A 20,428-nucleotide genomic window follows, 5' to 3' on the forward strand; every position below is an offset into this window, starting at 1 on the left:
ACCAGAGCTGAGTTCCCAGCACCCACACAGCGGCTTCCAGCCAGCTGTATCTCCTGCTCTAAAGCACTGGATCCCTTCTTCCAGCCTCACAGGGCACCAGGCACATGTGATAGATATACTTACAAAGATTTTAAAACACTCATAAAATAACTTTTTTAAAATCTGTTTTTTTTAAGGAGGAAAAGAAAAACAGGCAAGGGAAATAAAGGGCTCAGCAGGTAGAAATCACCACAAAGTCTGACTTGAGTTCAGTCTCTAGAACCTGTGTGGTGGGAGAAGGGACAGACCTCTCTACATGTTGTCCACTGACCTCACTCACATATACACGAACATACACATAGACAGACAGACAGACAGACAGACAGACAGACAGATGATAGATGATAGATGGATAGATGGATAGATAGATAGATGATAGATAGATAGATAGATAGATAGATGATAGATAGATAGATAGATAGATAGATAGATAGATAGATAGATGATAGATAGATAGATGATAGATAGATAGATGATAGATAGATAGATAGATAGATAGATATAGATGATAGATAGATGATAGATAGATAGATGATAGATAGATAGATAGATAGATGATAGATAGATAGATGATAGATAGATGATAGATAGATGATAGATAGATAGATAGATAGATAGATAGATAGATAGATAGATAGATAGATAGATGATAGATAGATGATAGATAGATAGATGATAGATAGATAGATAGATAGATAGATAGATAGATAGATAGATAGATAGATGATAGATAGATAGATGATAGATAGATGATAGATAGATAGATAGATAGATAGATAGATAGATAGATAGATAGATAGATGATAGATAGATGATAGATAGATAGATATAGGTAGATAGATAGATAGATAGATAGATAGATAGATAGATAGATAGATAGATAGATAGATAAATGATAGCTGCAATTAAACATTTTAACACACGTGGGTTTCCAAAGACAGCCACCTACACACTGAGGCCAGTTTCCTGGGTGCTCAGAGGTCAACAACGGATTTTCCAAAGCTGCGCCGCATTTGAGGCTGGGACGTTAGTGAACACGTGAGCCCTGCTAGCAACAGAAGGAAGTGGGCAGGAAGCGAAAGCCCGACCGGGTATTCAGTGTTCAGTAAGTCTAGAACGGAAGGAAACTCAGAGCATGTGGGAGGGCGGAGGGGGGAGGAATGCTGGATCTCCAGGACCAGCCTGTACTTTCGGTTTTGGCACACTTTTCCTGACCGAAAGCCAATGTTCTCACCACGTAAATATCAGATGACATTAATAAGCTCCGTCTATGAGACATCACCTGTAATGATGCCAGGTTGCATGCAAATGGGCTGGGAAACCTTGGAGAGCTTCATACAAATAAGGACAGGGGAAATGGAAAGCAGCTTTAGAACTTGAGGGGTGGGGGAAAGGCCGCTCGGAGGCACACTTGCCTCCAGCCTGTTTACCGTCTGCCTCCGTGGTGTCCTCCACAGAAGGCAGTCTTAGCTTTGGGAGTCTGAGTTTCCGCTACAGAGGGCTGAACACTGATGTTTCACTGCCATCTAGTGGATACTCAGAGTATGGCAGCTTTGTTCGCTAAAACTGTAACTGCAGAAAGGCGGGACCCTAGGCTGCTGGGTTTGATCCTCATTTTACATTCTCACCTCTTTAGTTCAAAGGAGATGGCACTTTGCCTCCAGACATCAATCACTGACACTGCTCAATGGCCAGCCTGGACTAAATCTTTACATTCTGCTTTCCTCCAGGAGGGGATGAAGAATGGAAGTCCTCTTCTATATACTTCTCATTGTCATACATCTTTAATCCCAGCAATTGGGAGGCAGAAGCAGGCAGATGTCTGGGAGTTCAAGGCCACTCTGGTCTACCAAGCTAGTTCCAGGACAGCTAGGGCTACACAAAGAAACCGTGTCTCAAAAACCAAAATAAATCATCATTAATTATCATCTTCATCATCAAACAGCGAACCTCTTGCCCTTGAGAGGGATGAGCAGAAGTGACAATGAGATACCAGCCACCAGGCGGGACTAGTCCTGCTCTAAGAGAGAGCATTCTGCTGCTGCCTGAACGGGCAGGGACTCAGAGTGCAGTGACCATGTGTTCAAACGTGGAGACCACTTTATCTCTTGGACAAAGACAACTCCAGACACGGGGATGGTGCCATTCCCAGGTCCATTCCCAGGTGTCTCAGTGGCCATGAGGATAGGAACCCTCCTTCCCCAATGACAAAATAGACCCAGAACATTCTCTGGAGGTGGAGGCAGAAAGACCATACTATCAGCTGCATAGGGTTGGAGGTCAGCCTAGGCTACATGTAACTGTCTCAGAAGACACTCTAATCCCAGCATTCAGGAAGCAGAGGCAGAGCAAGCAAATCCCTGTGAGTTTGAGGCCAGCCATACAGCAAAACCCTGTCTCAAAAGGGTAGGGGCAGAAAGGAAGGAAATCTTCAACTAACTGTGTCTGTCTTAAGACTCTCCATACCCAGAGGAATCCTGCCCCCATACTTTTCAATGAGGCATGTTAGACCTAAGAGCCAGGAAGAGCTGGACATGCTGCCCCTGATTCCCACACAGCAAACTAAGGCAGGACTGCCGCCAACCACCGTGGGCTACATAGTAACCTCTAAGCTATCTTGGGCAGTGCACTGATTGAGACCCTGTGGGGTGGGAGTCAGGGATCTGACTACACAAGCCTTGCAACCACCCCCACCCCACCCCCATCTGTCTACCTGCAGACCTGCTAGGCAATGCCAACCCCATTCAACCTCAGGACACAGTCCAGGAAGCTTCAGGTGGCCACATGCTTGGCCAGCCCTGACAGATGATACACACAGTGGCAGGAAGGTCCAGGCAGCACCTCCCACACCTCATCTGGGCATCTCTTCATCTGCGTCCCTTACAGCAGCCTTTATAACAAACCCAGAAACACACACACACACACGTATGTGTGCATTGTATATATTTGCATATGTGTGGGTGATTACATGCATAATCCATGCATGGCAGTCAGAGGACATGGAAGTCAGTTCTGTCCTTCTACCATACAGCTCCCAGGTGTCGAACTCAATTCAGTAGGCTTGGCGGCAAGTGCCATTGCCCTCTGAGCCGCCTGCCAGCCCAGGAATGTGTAGTTAGAATGTGACAGATAATACCAGCAAAACCATGCTATTTTCTCCTCCCAGCAAACCCCGAAGGGTTATGGCTTCTGGAGAACGACTGGAGCAGTCTAGAAGGAGTCTCATTGCTGTTTGTGCCTTCCTACACTGCTTTTCTAAAGCACATTTCTTTCTTGCGCATGCCCACGTGTCTGGGTGCACACATACTACGACACACATGTAGAGGTCAGAAGGCTGCATTCAGGAATGGGCTCTGGTTCCCCCATTTGGATTCTGCAGACTGAATGCAGGTTGTCAGACCCGGCGGCAGGCACCTTTATTCACTGAGCCCTCTCACCAGCTCTGGCACCTCCCGCCTTTCAATTAGTACAAACCCGGAGGGATGCTAGTAAGACCCACCAACCTTTGTGAGCTATAATACCCATCATTCTGCATGAACTTAACTCACTTTCCTGTTGGTTTTGGTTGGTTGGTTGATTGGTTGGTTTTTGGTTTTTCGAGACAGGGTTTCTCTGTAGTTTTGGAATCTGTCCTGGCACTTGCTCTGCAGATCAGGCTGGCCTCGAACTCAGAGAACAGCCTGCTGGGATTGAAGGTGTGCCATCATGCCCAGGCCCAAGTGAAGACTCTTTTAAAGGGCAAGTTCCCAACTAAGCAGATGTTTACATATTGTTTGCATGGCTAAGGGTGAGGATCCTAGTTCCCCCATAAGGGAGAGATTCCTAATCCTCTGCCCCACAGATTTTAGAAAGACATCCCCTGATCTCCCAATGCCATGTGCGTACCCACACCCAGAAATAACCTTTGAAATATAATATTTTTTTACAAAAGTAAATAAATAAATTTAAATTAAAAAAAAACAGTTGCCATCGCATCTTTATTACATATCCAGGTGAATAATTTATCACACAACGGACACATCCCGCCCAAAGAAGAGACACTGCCCACTTACAGGGCTTGAGGTGAATGCAGAATCCATCTGTTACTGAGGCTGGGGGTGAGGGGGTGGGGAGGAGGGCCGGTCAGGAATGCATGGCATGACAAAGCCCAGATTCTCCTGGCAGGAAGAAACAGGCCTTGTCTACTCCAGTAATATCCAGAAGAGCTCCCAGAAAGGACATGGAGGTCCTGGCCGGCAGCTAGTCTGGAGGTGATACGCCCTTCAAGTCAGTGTCCGCACTGCTGGGACCATTGTGGGCCAGTGCCCAGCGATTAGACACTTAGTGACCTTTAGCCTCTCCTCCCCAGGCAGGAAGACCTAGGAGGGCAGGGCCAGGTTAGCTTCCAGTGTGGACTGATAGGCACAGGGTGGAGACCCACATCTTTCTGGGTTGGTGCGAATTGCGGTTCTGTTCTGTGCCAAGTGATCCTCACGGACCCCACCCTGGGTTCAACGAATTAGCTCCCGGAGATGAAAGAGTCAGCGAGGAGTTAGATGGCCAGTTGTTTGCTCACAATTCGTGGCAGAGGTAAGAGTCCCGCCCTGAGTCGCCCAAGACTCCCACCTCCAAGAAGTATCCTAAGAATGGGACAGGGAAACACGGGGCTGCTGAGAAGCAGAAGCAGTCTGCTGGGCGCGGCAGCCCCAGACAGGACAGCAGGGTGCTGGGTGGGGAACAAGCCTCTAGTGCACAGTTCCCCTAGGACACCCTGGATTCAGTTCGCATCCGCAGGGCTCCTGACTGGAAGCTGCTGCCTGGCTCTCGTTGGCCCATTCTTCTCAGAGTTAGCTGCTGTCCCCTTTCCTTCCTTCGTAGTTATTGTAGGGACTGGTCGGGGCATGCGCCCTCGGGAGAGAGAACTCCTTCCTAGGGGTCCGATCCTGTGAAGGAAGCAATCACGTGGTTAACCCTTCCACGGCCACCTCAGTGAGCCTCCGATGCCCTTCTCGAAAGATTTCTGTCTGCAGATCCTCCCCGAGCCCGAGTGCCACCCCAACCCCAAAAGGCACAGTGCAGGAAAGAAGGCATGCCATCCCTTCACGATGGCCACTTAGGTGCCACTAAAATGGTGGCAAACGCCATTCCCAAAGGACAACTGACCCTGGGAGAGGGGGAGTGAGGAGTGGCAAAGGTCGCTTACCTGCAGCTGAAAATGGGTGGAATAAGGTGCATAGAGCGTGTCCCCCGTATCCTCGAGACCTGGAACAGAAGAGAGGAGAAACTGAGGCCCCTGGGCACGTGCGTTCCTCACTGTAGCCCTTGTCATGGTGTGTCTGTGGCAGTTGGTCCCCTTGGGCCTCGGCAGTTCAAAGGCCATGCCTTCCAGCCCCAGACAGGGCACTGTCACACCTGGGGCCATGGGGACTTACACATTTCCTAAACTGGGAAGAGTTCAAGTGGTGTGTTCTGTGTATTTGGGGGAAATACATAGGATGTTTGAACTTGAGCTGACAAGTTTACCTGTCCCTGCCCCCTTCCTAAACACTTCTTCATTTAAGATAGTGTGGGGACCTGGGTGGGCATGGTGGTGCACACCCGTGATCCCAGAACCTGGGAGGTGGAGGCAGAAGAATGAGGAGTTCAAGGCCATTTTTAGACCTTGTCTCAAAAAAATAAAATAAAAATAAAAAGCCAAAATAAGTACTGTCAAGGTAGGTTGGTGGGGAGAGGCATTTGCTGCCCAGCCTGATGACCCGAGCTTCATCTCAAGGCCCATGTGGTAGAAAGAATTCTGAAACTTATCCTCTGACAACATACATGTGTGTTGTAACACACACACACACACACACACACACACACGAAAGAAAGCAAACAAGCAGTATTAAATTTTTTAGACTAAAAATATGCAAACAAAGATAGTATAAAGAACATAAGGTGTGCCCTGTCCTATAAGAAACACAAGTAAGCTAATAAGAATATGTCGGTTCTACAGCACACATACTTGGTGGAGCCATTCCTAAGACAGGCCGGGGAATGCTGGGCTCTGAAGCAGACAGACGACACATCAGACAAGCAGCTGCACCCTGGCTATCATGAGGCTAGAGACTAGTGACAGCTTGGTCTGTCTGGACTGACTTCCGTTGTGGAAGGCCGCACAACTTACACAGACCCAACATAACAGGATGTGGGGAGCCAGTGAGAAGTGGGAGCAGCATTGGACAGTACCTAGAAAGACGGCTGAGAAAGGAAGCCGCCAGGGGCCCAGAACACGAAAGGCAAGATGCCGAGCCAGGCACACTCTGAAGGCAGAGGTAGGGGGATTAGCATGTAAAGGCCTAGTCTGCTCTGCACAGCAAGCTGAAGCACAGCTACATGGCAAGACCCAACCTCAAAACAGGAAAGTCATTTATACACCTTTGCACAGAACCCAACTCCAACCACAAACACTAGGGGGTTTCCTACCCTTTATCCCTTATTCTAGTTCAGCCTGCATGAAATTGTGTTGGAAGTACTAGATGAAGACTTGAGAGGCCGGCTTCCAGTTCTACTTGACTATGACTGGATTTTTGGGGAAGCTACTAAGAGATTGCCCTGAGTCTCAGGAGAGACTTTGGGTTTTTTAATAGTAAACAGACTATGGGGACTTCTAAAATTGGATTAAGTGCGTTTTGCATTATGATATGGTTATGTGCTGTGGAATAACCCTTCTGTACACTGTGAATATGTATTATTCTCCTTGGTTTATAAAAAGCTGACAGGCCAGTAGTCATACAGTAAGTACAGGTGGGACAGTCAGACGCAGAGAGAATACAAGGATGAAGAGAGGGAGTCAAGAGAGGTGCCAGGAGCTGCAGAGGGAACAGGACATGTAAAGCCACGAGTCATTAATGCAGAATAATAGAAATGGGGTAATTTAAAATGTAAGAGTTAGTTAGTAATAAGCCTGAGCTACTGACAAGCATTTATAGTAAGCCTCAGTGATTATTTGGGAGCAGGTGGTCAGGACAGGAAAACTCTGCCTACAGCCGTGAGCACAAAAGTCCAGGGAATGAATTGTGGTGGTTTAAATGAGAAGGGCTCTCATAGGCTCAGATGTTCAAATACTAGCTCTCTAGTTGGTGGAACTACTTGGGGACTCTTACTGGGTACAGCCTTGTTGAGAAAGTATGTCAACGGAGCGGGCTTTGAGAGGTTAAAGCCTCTCCCCCACTCTCAGCTGGTTGGCTTCTGCTTCCCGCTTGTGTTTGAAGACACACACTCTCAACTTCCCTGCCATAACAGACTCTTATCCCTCTGGAATCAAAAGCCATAATGGTTTGCGTTGGGTCTTGGTCTTTTGTCAAAGCAACAGGAAAGTGACTAATGTTGATTTACTTAAGACCAGAATCTGTAACCAGCCAGCGAGCTCCTCGTAGTTTGGGGGTTTGTTTCAGAGGGTGTTTGTTTGAATTTACTTTAAGACCTGTCTATTTTAATTTTACGTGGATGAGGCTTTGCCTGCATGTAAGTATACCACATGTGGGTCTAGTGCTCAGAGAGGCTAGAAGAGGATACAAGATTCCTGGAGTTGGAGTTGCCAAGGGTTGGGAACTTCCACGCGGGTCCTCTGCAAAAGCAGCAATGCTCAACCATGTTGTTTGGGTTTTGTTTGCTTGTTTGTTTGTTTTCTAAGACTGGCTCTCATGTACTCCAGGCTGACCATGAAATTCTGATCTTCTTGTCTCCGCCTCCCAAGGGCTCATGACAGGTGAGCCCCACGGCCCGGCATTCTTAGGGTGATAGTCAATGATTCCTCCTCTGCCTCCACTGTCTTTTCTCAGTTTTTGCTTCTGGATTTGGGAGTGTGGTGTGGTCTGTTTTGGTTCCCCTCCTGTCTCTATTTCTCGTTTCCACAACGGAGATTACAGGGTGGCTCCAAGTGCGTTGGCTGGGATTACAATGTGATCAAGACAAAATTAGGACACTAGGGCAGCTCGGAAATCTCCTCTTGCCTTGAATGGAATAGCTGGTGTGCTTTCTAGAAAGTTACAGATTTTACAGCTGGGAATGTTTCTGCGGTTTGCTTGTTTGTTTTGTTATTGGGGGTTTGTTTGGTTGGAATCTTTGGCTTGGGGTTTTGTTGTTGCTGTTGTTTGTTTCTTTGTTTTGGTTCTTTGAGATAAGGCCTGCCTTTGCCTCCTAAGTGTTGGGGTTAAAGGAGAGTGCTACCACTGCCTGGCTTGGTTTTGTGTTCTTGAGACCGCCTCCTGTACCCCAGGCTGGCCTTGAAATCCACCTGTTGCCAAAACTGACCTTGAACTTCTGATCCTCCTGCCTCTCCCTCCCAAGTGCTGGGCTTACAAGTGTGTGCCACCGTACCCATTTTCAGTGGTGCTGGAGGGTCTATGACTTTCCGTTCATGTTTAAACAAGCCCTGTACTGACCTACATACCCAGCCCAAAAGGGTTTTGGTATTCTGAAAGACAGTCTTTCTATATGACCCATCTTAAACTCATGATGATCCTCCTGCCTCCGTCCCCCAAGTGCTGAGATTAGAGATGTATTTGCCTCTGTGTATGTGTGCCCAGGTGTGTGCACGTGTGTGTGCCCAGGTGTGTGCACATGAGCCTGCACTACCATGCCCAACTTGTTCCCCCGTCTTCATACCAGGGCCTCCCTCGCCCGTACCTTGGGTGATTTCCTCTTGGGAGTAGGCTCTGTTCTCTACACCATAGCTCTGCTTCATGAGTTGAGGTTTACAGAAAGCATCTTCAACTGGGTAATCTGTGGGACTTTGTTGCCTTGGGAGCCGTAGGAACTCAGGGAAGACATAGAATGCCAGGAACACCCAGCCATTGGCAACTAAGGCTGTGCAGAGAATGGTGTCGTCCCACTCAGAGCCGATGTCGGGAATCAGGAGCAGGACGATCCAGGCCACCCAGACGGCAATGGACAGGAACGAGGTGCAGCATATGTGAGCCCCGTGTCTCTTCCAGCCACGGAAGGACCCACAGAAGACGAAGAAGGATGAGAAGAAGGTCAGCGCCATCAAGAAGAGTACGTAGATGAGCAGCATGACGAAGTCCTCGTTGCGCCGAGAGGCGGGCAGCTCCGAGAAGATATCGGCATTGGTCCGGTTCATGGTGAGGACCAGGTATTCAACTGCAATGACGTCCTGGACTAGGCTGAAGCCCAATGCCAGGCTCAGGATCACAAGCCACGACAGGGGCTTCCTCCCTCGGACCAGCTTGTTCAAGTTGAAGGTGTGGGCCAGGAGGCAAGAGAAGCAGATGGCAAACAGGACGCCGAAGAGGAAGAAGCGCGTGGGGCCTGTGGCCCAGTCCAGCTTGATGATGAAGGCGAAGGTGAGGCCGAAGACCCCGAGCACGCCCAGGAGGAAGAGGAACTGGGTGGGGAGCATCTTCCGCCTGTTGGAGTCCTGCACTTTGCTGATGAGGATCAAGAGAGCAAACATGAAGGCCACCGTGGCCACAGCGCCCACCGCGGCCAGTGTTTCCAGGGCAATACCCCAGCCTTCAGCCAGATCACAGAGTCTGTGGTACCTGGACTCCAGGTCTGAGCGGCAACCTCTAGGGGCAGTCATTCTGATTGCTCCTGCAATTAACGAAAGAAAAAGGAGAAGCAAAATTAAGGACCAGGCAAGCCTCCGAGACACAGGTTGGAAATGGGGCTGTGTTTAGCCAGTCTCCCTTGTAAACTACATCAGAACTAACCCAGGGGAGGGACCCAGGCCTCACTCCTCTGGAAAGTGCTATTAGTAAGTGACCATGCTTCTGTAAGTAGCCCTGATTAAACCCATTGGTCCCATCCCCCAACCTGCCCCCCCACATCCACACACCTGTAAAAGTCAACTTTCTGTACCTCCTGTGACAAATTTTGGGAGCCAAGAAGAGAGGGTATAAACCTCATAATTCCCATTTAATTCTACTAGTCTCTTTTGATTTGTTTTGTTGTTGCTTGGCTTTTGGGGTTTTGGGGGGGGGGGGTTTAGCCCAGGCTGTCCTCCAACTCGCTATCCTGATAGCTCAACCTCCCCGACACTGGAAAGGCTAGAAGCTCCCAGTTGAGGGGTGACCCACAAAGCAGGGAACCTATTCACCCATTAGAATGGGAAACCGACTGCATGGACCAGACTTCCTGTCTGTCCTTCACTCCTCTGGGAAAAAGTCTTTTTTCTGTCTCACACCCTTGTTGCCCAAACTCATGACTTCTAAATACTCCACACAAGAGGAAGACAAACTATGAAAGAGATAGGGATTTTCACATTATCTCCAAATAGGTAGCTCTTACATATCGAAGCCTGTGTCATCAGAAAGACACTGAAATTCAACAGGGCTGGGCATGGCTGTCTATGATCCTGAATGTCTTAATAAACTAAAAATCCTATCTGAGTTTTTATGGCATTTTTTTCTTCACTACTCCTTTGGTTTTATTGTTTGTTACTTGTATGTGAAATTTTTTTCTCGTTAGTTTTTCTTTCTTCCTTTCTGCTTTATTATTTCTTGAGGCAGGATCTCATGTAGACCAGGCTGGCCTCAAACTAGCTTTGTAGCTAAGGATGGCCTCGAACTCCTGCTCCTCCGCTGGCTCCTCCCGAGTGCTGGGACTACAGGCCTGCATCAGAGGCCTACTTCCTTTCTCTCCTTAGCTTCCTTCCCCGCCCCACTGTGGGTTTGCTAGTTCTTAGCAAGTCAGGAGTCCACTTAGGAATCCGGAGGTGGATTCTACAAACTAGCTATGGTCTGGTTGGGAAGATGTAGTCATGGAGGCCAACTCTTTGGAAAAGCCTAAGAGTCCTCTAGTGCGGGGTATAGAATAGGGAGGCAGAAGTCAGAAATGAGAGGGAAGCCAGGGTTGGGACGCATTGAATGGAACCAGCGCACAGCATCAGCGGGATCAGGGCCTCTCCAGGAAGCAGGAGAAATGAGCCCGAGTTTCCTCACCACGTGGCAGTGCTGGCACATGGAACTTTCCAGCCATGTGTCAGAGTGCCCGCTGTTGTGGATGACTGTGCCCGCCCAAGAAATAAGGACCACCCTTCCTTCTCCCACCCCATCAGAAGAGCGGCCTCGTCAGCACGAACAGAATTCAAATACCTGTCTCCTTTAACAATGCAAACAAAACCTAGAATCAAAACACTTAGGAAGCTGAGGCAGGAGGATTATTGCAAGGTGGTGGCCAGACTGTGCTACAAGTTTTATGTTATCTTGAGCTAAAGAGTGAGACCCTGCCTTGAATAAATAAATAAATAGAAAATTAGGTAAGACAAGTCATCCTACCAACATTAATGAGTAAATTGAGTAATGATTAAAAAAATTATGTGGCTGAGTAACATATATATTATTAACATATATAATATTATTAACATATTATATATGTTACTCAGCCACATAACTTTTTACTCATTACTAAATATATATAATATATCATAATATATACATGAATTCACTTTTGCAAATATATGTTATATACATGAAATTTAAGAGTTTATTACTTTTAATTATGTGCGTGCGTGTGTGTCTGGGTATGTGCATGTGAGTGCCGGTGCCCACAAAGGCCAGGAGAGGGCGTCAGATCCCCTGAAGCTGGAGGGTGTGGACAAGCACCGCTTTGGTTTACTGAGACAGGGTCGCCTGCAGCCCAGATGAGCATCACCCTTGGCCTCCTCCCTCTCCCTCTCCCTCCTGAGTCCTGGGATTACGGGCCTGCACCACCCCAAACAGCAACAGCAGCAAAAAGTCTTAGTGAGTATTTTGTGTGGGAGTGACTAATTTTTGGGAAATCACCAAAGTAATTCACCTATTAGCCCTCCTCCACCCTTTCCCCAGCTGGCTGGGATTGCTCAACGTGGTGTCTCACGGTGTCCTAAGCACTCTGAATTTCCTGAGAGGCAAATAAAGGTCACTTAAGAAGCGAGAAGGCCTTGAAAAGCTGCTGAGGCACCGTAATGTGCCTGAGGAGAGGAAGGAAACAGGAAGGAAGGTGTCAAACGCAGGTTCTTAGCTTTGTTGTAGCTTTTTTTTGCTGTTCCTTTTCTTTTTCTTTTCACACTTACTTATTTATCTACTCACTTATTTGGAACAGGGAGGCCACGTGTGTGCCACCATTGGAGGCCAGAGGACAACCTGTAGGTGTCGGTTCTGTCTTTCCACCACGCAGGTCCCGGGAATCGAACCCATGCTGTCAGACTTAGCCACAAGCACCTTTACCCACTGAGCCATATCCTTAGCCCAGATTATTTGTTTTTTAAGACAGAGTCTTTAGCAGAGGCTGGCCTGGACTCCTAGCAATCCTCCTGCCTCAGCCTCCTGAGTGCTTGGATTACAGACCTGAGCCACATAGTCTGCAGGATGAACAATTACTTGGTGCTGCCTTCAATCTTTTTGGAATGAGTTGGGACTCTCTTCCTTCTTGGGGACATTCATTTCATTCCGTCATCAAAAGAGACCACAGCGCCTTCCTCTGAGGACTGCCCTGGGGGTGATGTCAAGATCTCAGCCCTGCAAACTTGGGACTCTGTAGCCTTTTCATTCTCTCCAGTCAGTAGTGACAACGGTCACAGTATCATGAGGAAGTAAATGGCGTCTGCTGCCACATATCAGACAGGCGCGATGCTGAAACGCCATGCCTTATCGCATCTCCTATTATATGTTCTTACAGTATCTCATCTACTATTTTATTTTAATTAATAATTTTTACAATTTTTCCTCATTTTCATCTATTAGTCTAATAATCTATTTAGGTTAATCCTTGGGAGATAAAGTTAAGGATGAAGCTATGGCCCAGTGAGTAAGGTGCTTACCTCTGGAGTCTGAGTCTCCAGAGCCCAGTTAAAAGCCCAACAGGGCAGTCTACAGGGAGATGGGAGGCAGGAGACTCTCTGCTCACTTGGGCCAGCTAGTCTGGCGTATGCAATGGTGGACAGGGGACTCTGCCCCAAAGAAAGTAGAAGGCAGGATCAACACCTGAGGTTGTCCTCTGGCTTCGTCCCTAGCTACCTGTGCACCTCGCACAAGCAAATCAGTTTTTAAACAATGAACTTAAATGTCCAGTGTCACAAAGGAAAGATTTATGATTCTACACCTCGTCTACGCTTGGAGGCCCATGCCTGTAGTCCCAGCCACTTGTAAGAGGATCACAAGTTTGAGGTCTGCATAGACTACATAGCAAATTCAGGTCAGTCTGGGAAACTTGGTGAGATCCTGTGTAAAATAAATAATTTTTTAGAAATTAAATTATATATGGAGAGCAGTGTAGAAGAAAAATGAATAAGGACAAAGTATGAGGCCAGACATGGTGATTACTCTGAAGACCAGAGAAAGGCAGAGAGGCAGTCAGATCTCTGAGTAAAGCCAGCCTGCGCTACATAGAGAGACCCTGTCTAAGCAAAAATAAATAAAGTATGGTATAAATGCATGCAAATGCCCATATCCACACAAACACATAATTAAAAATAATAAAACAAACCTATTTTAGAACACATAGATGACATTCAGGAGGGCCGAGGATGGGTAGAGCGCGTCCCTAGTTAACAGTTTCACCCTTGATTCCCTTCCTCTCTCAGTCTCAGTCACCAGCACAGCCTCCGGAGACCGCCCTTCTCCAAACTTCTCTCCAGACTCCACCGATGGTTCTCAACCTTCTCACGCTGCGATCCTTTCATTCAGTTCCTCAAGCTGCGGTGATCCCCACTCATAAAATTATTCCATTGCTATTTTATAGCTGCAATACTTGCCACTGTTCTGAATCATCGCATAACTATCTGATAAGCATGGTATCTGAGATCCGACCCCTGAGGAAGGGCGTCGTCGCAACCCACAGGTTGAGAACCACCACTCCGCACCCTCATTTAGTCCAGCTTTGACTGGCGATAGGTCCCCAGAGCAAGCAACCCTTCACGTAGTCAGTCTCCCTCATCCACAAGCACTAGATGGACAAATCCCACAGAACCCAAAGTGTGGCTGCTGCCCTTGGAGAAGCAACTGCGTAGGTCTGTCAGACGGCTGACCGACCGTGCACTTAAGCAGTTGGGGATCTCAGAGAGTATCATGTGGGCGACTGAGATCCCACATACCTGAGCAGGATGAAGAGGAGGGAACCCCACTTTGACGCTTCTTTGTGTTTAAACAGGGTCTCACTGTAGCCCAGGCTGGCCTTGAACACACTATGTAGCTGAGGGTGGCTTTAAACATTTTGATCCTTGAACAAGTCCTCTTAATAGCTGAGCCATCTCTCCAGCCCCTTCCTTCCTTCCTTTCTTCCTTCCTTCCTTTCTTCCTTCCTTCCTTCCTTCCTTCCTTCCTTCCTTCCTTCTTTTTTTTTCTTTTTGGATTTTCAAGACAGAGTTTCTCTGTGTAGCCCTGACTGTCCTGGAACTGGACGTGCAGACCAGGCTGGCCTTGAACTCAGAGATCTGCCTGCCTCTGCTTCAGGAGTGCTGGGATTAAAGGCATACACTGCCAGGTCTTTCTTTCCTTTTTTAAAGACAGGATCTGGACATATAAGGTAACCTAAACTGACCTCAAACTCACAATCCTCCTGCCTCCATCTCTTGAGTGCCAGGGTGTACACCACCACACCCGACATTCCAAAAGTGCTTTCTATGTGAATAGGAATTTGGGGTTGTTCAGGGTCTTCTCAGACAGAATGGTGCTTTTTGCCTCAAGTGTGTGAAATCCTTCTCCTGGTCAAAGAGCTCCCTTCCCTCCTGCTCAAGGTCCAGCTGTGTTTCTTCTCCCAATTTAACCTATGCTGGGATTTTCTGTTTGTTTCGAGACAGGGTTTCTCTGTGTAGCCTTGCCTGTCCTAGAACTCACTCCATAGACCAGACTGGCCTTGAACTCACAGAGATCACCTGCCTCAGCCTCCCTCCAAGTGCTGGGATTTTTATCGCATTATTACTAATCCCTTCCCATTCCAAATGTGTAGGTCTCTTCCTAGACTTGACAGTATTCATTTCCCGTATGCCTAGAAGTGACATTGACGCCAGTGCTGACCAGCCTGTTGGATAACAAGTTCCATGGGGCCACAGAGCAGCTCTCCTGACTGTTGGGATCTCTCTCACTCTCTCTCTCTCTCTCTCTCTCTCTCTCTCTCTCTCTCTCTCTCTCTCTGTGTGTGTGTGTGTGTGTGTGTGTGTGTGTGTGTGTTCTGCTCGGTGGCCCTGAGCAAGCATTATGGACTAAAATTAACTGCTAACTACATACTCAACTATGAGTAATGGAGATGAAGGTATTTATTCGAAACAGGGTCTCATTCTCATGTAGCTGGGCCTGGCCTCAAACTTCTAACTCTCCTGCCTCCACCCCACCCCCATGTAATGGGCCCTCATGCGTGAGCCGACACACCCAGCTAAAGGAGTAAAGAACTTTAAGATGAGGCCGTTCAGATGTTTCCTGACCCTCCCTCCTACTTTCATCCAGGCTGAGGTCTTCCAAGGGAGGAGTCCCACAAAAAAAACGTCTCTGCACTTGAAAAAGGATTAGTCCAGATGGGAAGTACCTGTCTGCGATCCCCTGGACTGGGTAGCCACCCCAGCTCCCACCACATAAACATGACACATCGTGGCAGCATCCTGTGAATAATGCCTTACTAAGGCAGCCGAGCTGAGTTTCTAGGTAGTGAGGGAAGGAAAGTGCATCACTATGAGGTAGACGGACAGATCCGAGGGCAAGGCTCAGGCCCTCTTCTCACTTTCATACAGCGCCCCGGAGTAGAGCCCTCCACTCTTACTCCGAACAAAGCAAGTAGACTTTAGATTAATGAGAGCGTGCACTAAAACAGGAGAAGCCAGTGCGTGTGTCTGTGTGTGTGTGTCTGTGTGTGTGTGTCTGTCTGTCTGTCTGTCTGTGTCTGTGTGTGTGTCTGTGTGTGTGTCTGTGTGTGTGTCTGTGTGTGTGTCTGTGTGTGTCTATGTCTGTGTGTGTGTCTGTGTGTGTGTCTGTGTGTGTGTCTGTGTGTGTGTCTGTGTGTGTGTCTGTGTGTGTGTCTGTGTGTGTGTGTCTGTGTGTGTGTCTGTCTGTCTGTGTCTGTGTGTCTGTGTGTGTGTGTCTGTGTGTGTGTCTGTGTGTGTGTGTATGTCTGTGTGTGTATGTCTGTGTGTGTGTCTGTGTGTGTGTGTCTGTGTGTGTGTCTGTGTGTGTGTGTGTCTGTGTGTAGGCACAGCCCTGGGATATTCCAGACAGGTGGGTCTTTGTGTGTTTGGGGCAGCCTGGTTTACATAATGAGCTCCAGGTCAGTCAGACCTCCATCGTAAAACCCAGTGTGCAAACAAAACAAAGAGCAACAGAGAGCAGTTAGAGATGCAGCCTGTGGAAGAAGAAAATCATCACAGCGTGAGAATCTGTAAAACAAAACTACAGGAAACTAAAAGAAGCAACAAAGTTATAGCCTCTTTTCTTGGTGTAGAGTCTGTACCCCGTATCTGTGTGAGTATGTGCTGGTGTAGAGTCTGTACCCCGTATCTGTGTGTGTATGTGCTGGTGTAGAGTCTGTACCCCGTATCTGTGTGTGTATGTGCTTACACACAGAGGCCAGAGACAGACATTGACTGTCCTCCTCCATTGCTCTATCATATTCTCTTGAAACAGTCTCCCGCTGTACCTGAAGCTCAATGTTCTGGTAGACTGGCTGGCTGGGAAACTCTCAGGATCTGCCTATCTCTGCCGCTCCCCCCCCCCCCCCCCCGGTTTACAGACACACATGGCCATACACGGCTATGCCCGGGTTTACATGGGTGCTTAAGATTCTAACTCAGGTCTTCGGGCTTACACATCAAGCTCTTGTCCAGGGAACCAGCTCCTCAGCCTCCGTAGATGACTTTTAAAATCTGGTCCTTGGCAGATGTCATACATTAAAAAATAACCAACATAATCTCAAAACTATTTTCTGGATACTTTAATGGAAACACTGCCTATCTTCATACGATTCATCTCTCCATTATTAACCAGGCCCTCCGAACTGGTGGCTGTCAAGCACTTTCTGTGACGGCAGTAAGTAGTTTGGGTTTTGGAAGCCATAACTTTGTAACATAAAAATAGTCACAAGTAACACAAAAACAAATGAGCATTAATATGTTCCCATGGAACTCTTTAATCCCAGCATTTGGGAGGCAGAGGTAGGCAGATCTCAGTGAGTTTGAGGCTATCCTGGTCTACAAAGTGAGTTCCAGAATACACAGAGAAGCACTGTCTTGAAAAACAACCAAGAAAAAGAAGAAAGGAAGGAAGAAAGACTCTTTATTAAGAAGGAAAAAAAAAACAAAATTCCAGGCCATTTTGGACCGTACACCATTAGTTTGCTAACCCTGCACTATCTGATGGAATTTATCCAAATGGTCATGAATGTTTACCAAAGCCTGAGTGCCATTTAGAACGCAAAGAATCTGAAAATCTAAAGTAAACGGTACAGACTTGGTGCGGTGGGCCGCACCTGTACTCCCAGCCACTCGAAATGGGGAAAAGTGGAGAAAGACGCATCTGAGCTCTGGAGTTTGAGGTGCTCCAGGACAGCTGACCAAGACTTAGTCTCAAAATGAAAGGAGGGAAAGAAGGAAGGGAAGAAAGGCCATAAGAACAAGAATAAAGTGGGCACGGGGACACGTGCCTTAGTCTCAGCCCTTGGGAAGCAGAGAGTTCCAGGCCAGCCTGCTCTACGTGGTAACTTCCAGGTCTGCCAGGGCCACAATGAAACCTTGTCTCAAAAAAAAGCAGTAGCGGGGGGAGAAAAATACAAACACTGAGCTTTCGGAGGGTAGCTCAGGCCTATACTCCCAGCACTGAGAAAGTGGGGTAACCTGATCTACACAGTGGACACCAGGTCAGTGAAGTCTATTTGAATTCCTTTCTTGAAACAATAGCAGGAGCTGACAAGCCGGCTAGATGGTAAAGGTGGCGCACCACCAAGCCTAAGGAGCTGAGTGCCACACACAAGACACACGGTGGCAAGAGTAAGCCAGTTCCCTCAAGCTGTCCTTTGACAGTCACAATATGCACTGTGGCGTGCTCACACCTACAGACAGACACAGAAGGGAGGAGGCTCCCACAAACGAGAAAAAAGTCAGCTCTGGTGGGAAGGTCAGATCCCCTCCAAGGAAAGCCCTAGCCCTGTTCAGCTTACTGCGGCTATTTGGACTGTCTGATCCCACCGTCCCCTCTGTGGATCTGCGGAAAGAACAACAGAGTCTTCCGCCATCAACATTCCTCTTCACACCCCCGTAATCCTCAAACCTCTCAAGAATGGCACGAAATTGAAAATGCAGGTTTTCAATCAGCCTCTGAAGGAGACTGTGCAGCCTCAGGAAAGCAAGGATCTACACACAGAAAACACACTTGGGGCATCCCCAAAGACCCCCTTAGCACAAGGACCTCAGGGAACAGGTAGCTGCCTAATAAGTTAGTTTCGGCAGAACCCAGGAAACATTGGACTGCCTGGGGCCAGGTAGAGACTTCTTCTTAGGAAATCACAGACCTGCCCTCTGGCCATTCCCTTTGGGCCTGGAGGCCAGCCTCTCCATTCTTGCTTTGATCCCAGGGCAGCACCTCCCAGTCCTCTCTCTCTCTCTCTCTCTCTCTCTCTCTCTCTCTCTCTCTCTCTTGACTAGCACACAAAACCCTCAGGGTGGAGTGCTGGCCTCACCCTCCCCTCCAAGTTCCCAAGCCATTGTGTCTGAAGTGGCTAAAGAATTCTCCTTTAGGAATGAGCTCAGAGCTGTGGCTGATTCCAAAGGACCCTTCACCAGGCTTCAACAAAAAGCCTCTGAGAAGAAAGCTAGGCTGGAGAAAAGTCAGGAATGTTGGACCTTCCAATTCCTGGATCCAAGCAGGCTTTATCATTTAGATGCCTTCACTACAGGTGTTTTAAGAGAATTTTGGTCAGACATGGTGACGGATATTTCTATAATCCCAGCACTCTCAAAGCTGAGGCAGAAAGATGGTTACAAACTTGAGGCCAGCCTGGATATCAAAGCAAAAAAGCAACAACAACCACTGTTTTCTGTCTTCAGATTCGATGAGATTAACTAGCCTCCTGCCCTTACTTGCTGCCTTGCTTCTCCTCTGGGAAAGGAAGCTTTTCACCCTCTAGAAAGCCAGGCCGAAGTTAAAGGGAGAAAAGGTCTTGGACCGTGAGGCACTAGGAGAAGTAAAGGGTTGGGTGGAGGAACACCAAGGGCTCCCCTTGGGTTTATTCTGTCACACACATGAGCGTGGGAGTTCTGAGGAAGATCTAGAAGTCGCTCTTTCTGAGCCTTCTCTCCTTTGGGAAGGAAGTGCCTCCTTGCACTGTCTCCCCGTGCCCACTCGATTCATTCACAAGCTCTAGGAACTCAGACGGAAGTTAAAGGCTCAGTAACAAACAAACAAACAGAAAGCCAGGCAGTAGTGACACACGCCCTTAATCCCAGCACTCCGGAGGCAGAGGCACGCTGATCTCTGTGAGTTCAAGACCAGCCTGGTCTACCACAGAACTAACTCCAGGACAGCCAGGGCTACACAGAGAAAACCCTGTCTCGAAAACCAAAAAGCTCAGTAACACCCCATCTTTCACCAGGGGCTCAGAGGCACCTGGGAGTAGCCTAGTGCACAAGACAGACCTCTTTTCATTGCAATATTTTAAATATTGCTTTGTATTTTAAGATAGGGACTTACGTAGCCCAGGCTGGCCTTGTCGCCTTCTACCACCCAGGTGCAGGATTACAAGCTTATTGGTCTTTCCCCTCTGTCTTAGCCTGGGAAGCCCAGAGAACGCCTTCCGAGGTGCGTGAAGCTCCGTTTCATCTGTTTCTCCTAGCCAGCTGCAGTCCATCACAGGTTGTCTCTGCTCTCCTACCCCAAGGGCTCTCCAAGCCCCACTCTCCGGATTTAAAGCTGGGCCCCGTACGCCTTTCACTACACCCTCTTACCTGGTCGCCGCGGCGTTGGGGGTGAACCGAGAACTTGTGAATCGCGCGCGTGGGAGGGGCGAGCGAGCGTGGGACCTCTGCCTGCTAGGCGCGTCCCGGGACACGGATCCCGCCTAGGCTGCGCAGAGCAGTTATAAAGGCTTCTGTCGCGGGAGGGAGGGAAAGGGTGAGCCGAGGGACAGGGGGCGGGGGCGGGGCTGGGGGGGGAGGACACGCCTAATCCAGCTCCGCGGCACTTCTCGCTGTTATGAAAATAAAGTCACCGCGCCAGAGACTGAACCAAAAGCCTCCCTGACGTCAGAAGCACAGTCACTCATGAAATAGGTGGTAGGGTTGTGGAGGAAGCATCCGAGTCTGCCAGGCGTAACTCCCCTAGACAAACGCTGGCATCAGGCGGGAGCGCCGGTAAGATAAGGGCCACACCGTGAACCCAGCTGCGGACGGGCGCTGCTGGCTGTCAGCTCCTGGAGGGAGCCACACCCATCCTCCCCGAGGGCACGCCAGGGC

The 20,428-nt window shown here is 48.4% G+C and overlaps 1 protein-coding gene across 1 annotated transcript; it reads right to left on the bottom strand.

Moving 5' to 3' along the window:
• Positions 1 to 3,982: 3,982 nt before the first annotated feature.
• Positions 3,983 to 20,031, bottom strand: Gprc5a (G protein-coupled receptor class C group 5 member A). The gene is made up of 4 exons (XM_075982496.1): positions 19,922 to 20,031; positions 8,689 to 9,615; positions 5,222 to 5,280; positions 3,983 to 4,961 (listed from the first exon to the last, which is right to left on the bottom strand). The coding sequence occupies exons 2-4, from the start codon at positions 9,602 to 9,604 to the stop codon at positions 4,866 to 4,868; spliced, it is 1,071 nt and encodes a 356-aa protein (XP_075838611.1). The 5' UTR covers positions 9,605 to 9,615; positions 19,922 to 20,031; the 3' UTR covers positions 3,983 to 4,865.
• Positions 20,032 to 20,428: the final 397 nt, after the last annotated feature.

The sequence above is a fragment of the Microtus pennsylvanicus genome, chromosome 8 (genome assembly GCF_037038515.1).
Source record: "Microtus pennsylvanicus isolate mMicPen1 chromosome 8, mMicPen1.hap1, whole genome shotgun sequence".
Taxonomy (NCBI): Eukaryota; Metazoa; Chordata; class Mammalia; order Rodentia; family Cricetidae; genus Microtus; species Microtus pennsylvanicus.